This window comes from Octopus bimaculoides, chromosome 2, assembly GCF_046866305.1.
Source record: "Octopus bimaculoides isolate indiv1 chromosome 2, ASM4686630v1, whole genome shotgun sequence".
Classification (NCBI taxonomy): domain Eukaryota; kingdom Metazoa; phylum Mollusca; class Cephalopoda; order Octopoda; family Octopodidae; genus Octopus; species Octopus bimaculoides.
In genome coordinates, this window is record NC_142929.1 from 35,638,876 (window position 1) to 35,642,309 (window position 3,434).

At 39.7% G+C, this 3,434-nt stretch overlaps 1 protein-coding gene across 1 annotated transcript; it reads right to left on the reverse strand.

Annotated features, from left to right (window-relative positions):
- Positions 1-2,504: 2,504 nt before the first annotated feature.
- On the reverse strand, positions 2,505-3,167 carry LOC149137028 (uncharacterized). Its single transcript, XM_089338183.1, has one exon. The coding sequence runs from the start codon at positions 3,165-3,167 to the stop codon at positions 2,505-2,507; it is 663 nt and encodes a 220-aa protein (XP_089194309.1).
- Between the last annotated feature and the right edge of the window lie 267 nt (positions 3,168-3,434).

A 3,434-nucleotide genomic window follows, 5' to 3' on the forward strand; every position in this document is an offset into this window, starting at 1 on the left:
GTCGACTTTGCTTTTCATCCTTTCAGAGTCGATAAATTAAGTACTAGTGAAACATTGGGGTCGATGTAATCGACTAGTCCCCTCCCCGAAAATTTCCGACCATTATTATTATTATTTTCTCTTTATCACAGGCTTTGTTGGAGCTCCTGGAGTCTTGCATGCGTAGCGGGCTTGCTATCTGTAGCCTACGGTACAATGTTATTCGTTCTTTTCAGCTATCTAATACTTCCCTGATTATTCTGGCAGTGCCAAGGAGGCAAACCTTTTGTGAAAGTTCTACTGGAAACTCTGTTCCAATTTCCTTTATATTCTTCTTGATTCATTCCCAAGCTTCCAACAATAATTGGCTCTATCTTCACCTTCTTTATTTTCCATATCCGGGATATTTCGTACTTAAGCGGGTTGTATCTATCTATCTTTTCGCCTTCTTACATGACTATTCATGTGTCAAAGAGGCATGTAGCATCAACTATATAGCATATGTGGTGCACCTTATCTACTACCACTAGTTCCGGTTTGTTATGCTCTAACACCTGATTTGTTTGGAATGGGAAATCTCAGAGGATTTTGCCAGTCTCCGACTCTGCTACTCTCTATGGTTTGTGCTCATACCACGTCTTGCCTCTCTCTAGACCCCACATTTCGCAGTTTCCAATGTAGCACTTTCGTTACCTGGTCGTGTCGCTACAACTTGTAGTGGTTTGAGGCAAGTCTATAGTATTCGTTCGTGATGTGGGCAATGATTTTATCCACTCTATTGCAGCTGCGACACAGAGAAGACATTTGTTCATTCTTCAGGCTGACCCTCCATTTCGTGGCCAGAGCTTCGTCCGGTATAATGCTCTCGGTCTCTTTTTTAGGGTTCCTTTCATTAGCTAATCCCACCTATTTTTTCCAGCAACTTTTGTTGTGGCTACATAGAATTGATTGTGTAATCCATTGCTTAATTCTTCTTCATGTCCTTTTTGTACTTCTTCCTTTGTTTACCCTTTTTTTCTCTGCTCTCAATACTCCCTCGTTCCTAACTGTCGCTATCACAGTTTCCTTACTTTGGGCTAGGTGTTTCATTAAGCTCTCGAGTTCGATACACACGCAGTCTTCCACACTTATCAGTCCCCTTTCCTCCATTTGCTCTCTTCATGTATAGGCGATCAGTGTCTACACATGGATGATGGGATCCATGCATCGTTAGGAGCTTTCTTGACTTCCTGTCCATCTCCTTTAGCTCCTCCTCTGTCCATTTGAGGATTCCAGCGCCATACCGAACTACTGCGACTGCGCACGAGTTTATTGCCAAAGTTATGTTTCTGGCATTCGGCTTTGAAGCCAATATTTTCCTCACTCACCGCAGGTACTCTCTTTTTGTCTTTTCCTTCATGTCGTGGTGTTTGATTCCATCTACCTCAAGTATTCCCAGGTATTTATAGCTGGATTGGGATTGAATTGCCTTCATCATTTCACCACTTGGCAATCATATGCCTTCTGCCCTGGCAAGCTTTCCTCGTCTCATCACCATCTTAATATCACTGAGGTCGATGTAATCGATTATCACCCTCCAAAAAATTTCAGACCTTGTGCCTCTAGTAGAAAGGATTATTATTATTATTATTATTATTATTATTATTATTATTATTATTATTATTATTATTATTATTATTATTATTATCATTATTATTATTATTAATATTATACTAGTTTATCACCATTCAATGTACTAAGTTATTATCAGTTCAAATATGCTTGGGGCCTATTTGAACCCACAGGAAAGCCATTCACCGTGCTTTGTCATGAAGAAAATATTTCTCATGGTACGCAAAGTATATTTGAAATGGTAATAACCTTGTATTTATACACCTTAATGCTTAGTGCTACAACTCCGTCAATGAGTTAAGTTCAGTTCCTCCAAGAAATGAGGTCTGTTCTGTTAATTTGTTTCAGTGTAATAGCTTTCATACTAATAAATACCAGGCACCCGCCATCAAAATAAAATAATATGATATAAAATTACTAGTGTACGCGTGCCGTCAGAAATTATGGCATGAAAATTATACGGAAAATAAAATGAAGAGATTAGAACCTTTATCTTAGCGATTGCTTCAACACCATGTTTCTAGTGAAAACCCTACCACCAATAAGTTCGCCTTGTTTTGGATGGTCCTTTACCGACATTTTAATATTATTACTGCTTCTACTTCTACTCAATGCAACATAAAGTTGTCCATGGCTGAATATTGGTGATGGTAGGATGATGCCAACATTATTGAAGCTCTGCCCTTGTGATTTGTTTATAGTTATCGCAAATGCTGGGACAACAGGAAACTGTCGTCTACTCATACTAAAGGGAAGAGTTGTCTCACTGGGACAGAGGTTGATGCTTGGAATAAAGGTCACCTCTCTTCTCTTACTTCCACTAAATATTTTTCTATGAATGAAGAAATCTTTGATGGACAGCACTAAGATCCGGGTCCCATTGAGCAACATGACTATCGAATGCTTCTTCAAGATCAGTATATGAGGTGGCATAAAGCGTCAGTGAATTTTAAAAACCCCACTGGATAATGTATAACAGCTTCGTCATTTTCTTCAAAAATTGTGTCAACGCATCTGCAGATTGTTGCCTCACCAGGCAATAATGACATTATGTCAGTGTTTATGTGAAGACAATTTTTGTTTTTAGGTGTCAAAATAATTGTCGGTGACACTCTTTCAACTGCTTCATCATTGTCTAGTAATAATTCTTCCCCCAAAACTTCTCTAACAATGTTATTTGTAAACTCCATGTTTTGGGGAATTTCTCTGAGGTTTTCTTCCAGCTCTTCATTGTTGGAGAGGTTTCCATTTTCAACTTCTAAGAGCCACTTCTTGAAGTCAGCTTGTCCAGCTATGCGCATATTTTCTGTCAAACTGAGTTTTGTAACGAAATACCAGAGAGGAGATTGCTTAATAGAGGACTCAGTTATCGCTGCATTAGATCCTCTTGGGACGACAGGTGCAGTTTGTCTGAAGTCTCTGCCAAGTAGCAGCACTTTTCCACCGAATGGTCTGGGCGAATTCATTATTTGCCTCAGCAGCAGATCAATGGCTCCCATCGATAACATCGATGCTTCATCAATAATCAAAAGATGATCCTGCTTTAATTTTTCAGATGACTCTGAAGGGATTCTCATGTGAAAGGTGGAACTATCATGCAATGGGACGGGACGGGTAGCTTGAATCCACTGTGAACTGTCCTTCCACCAATGAGCAAATCAGCAGCTATGCCTGTAGTAACATAGGAAAGGACACACTTGTTTTGCTTTCTTAGAGAAGCTATCAATGTATTGTACAGGTAGGTCTTTCCCGTACCTCCAGGGCCATCGCGGAAAAAGAATCTACTCTGTCTTTCGTCGTCATTTATGGATGCAATAATGTGTTCATAGACCTGGCGCTGAGCC

Excerpts from the sequence above, each read along its gene's own strand:
- LOC149137028 (XM_089338183.1), bottom strand. The coding sequence starts at position 3,167 with ATGAGAATCCCTTCAGAGTCATCTGAAAAATTAAAGCAGGATCATCTT.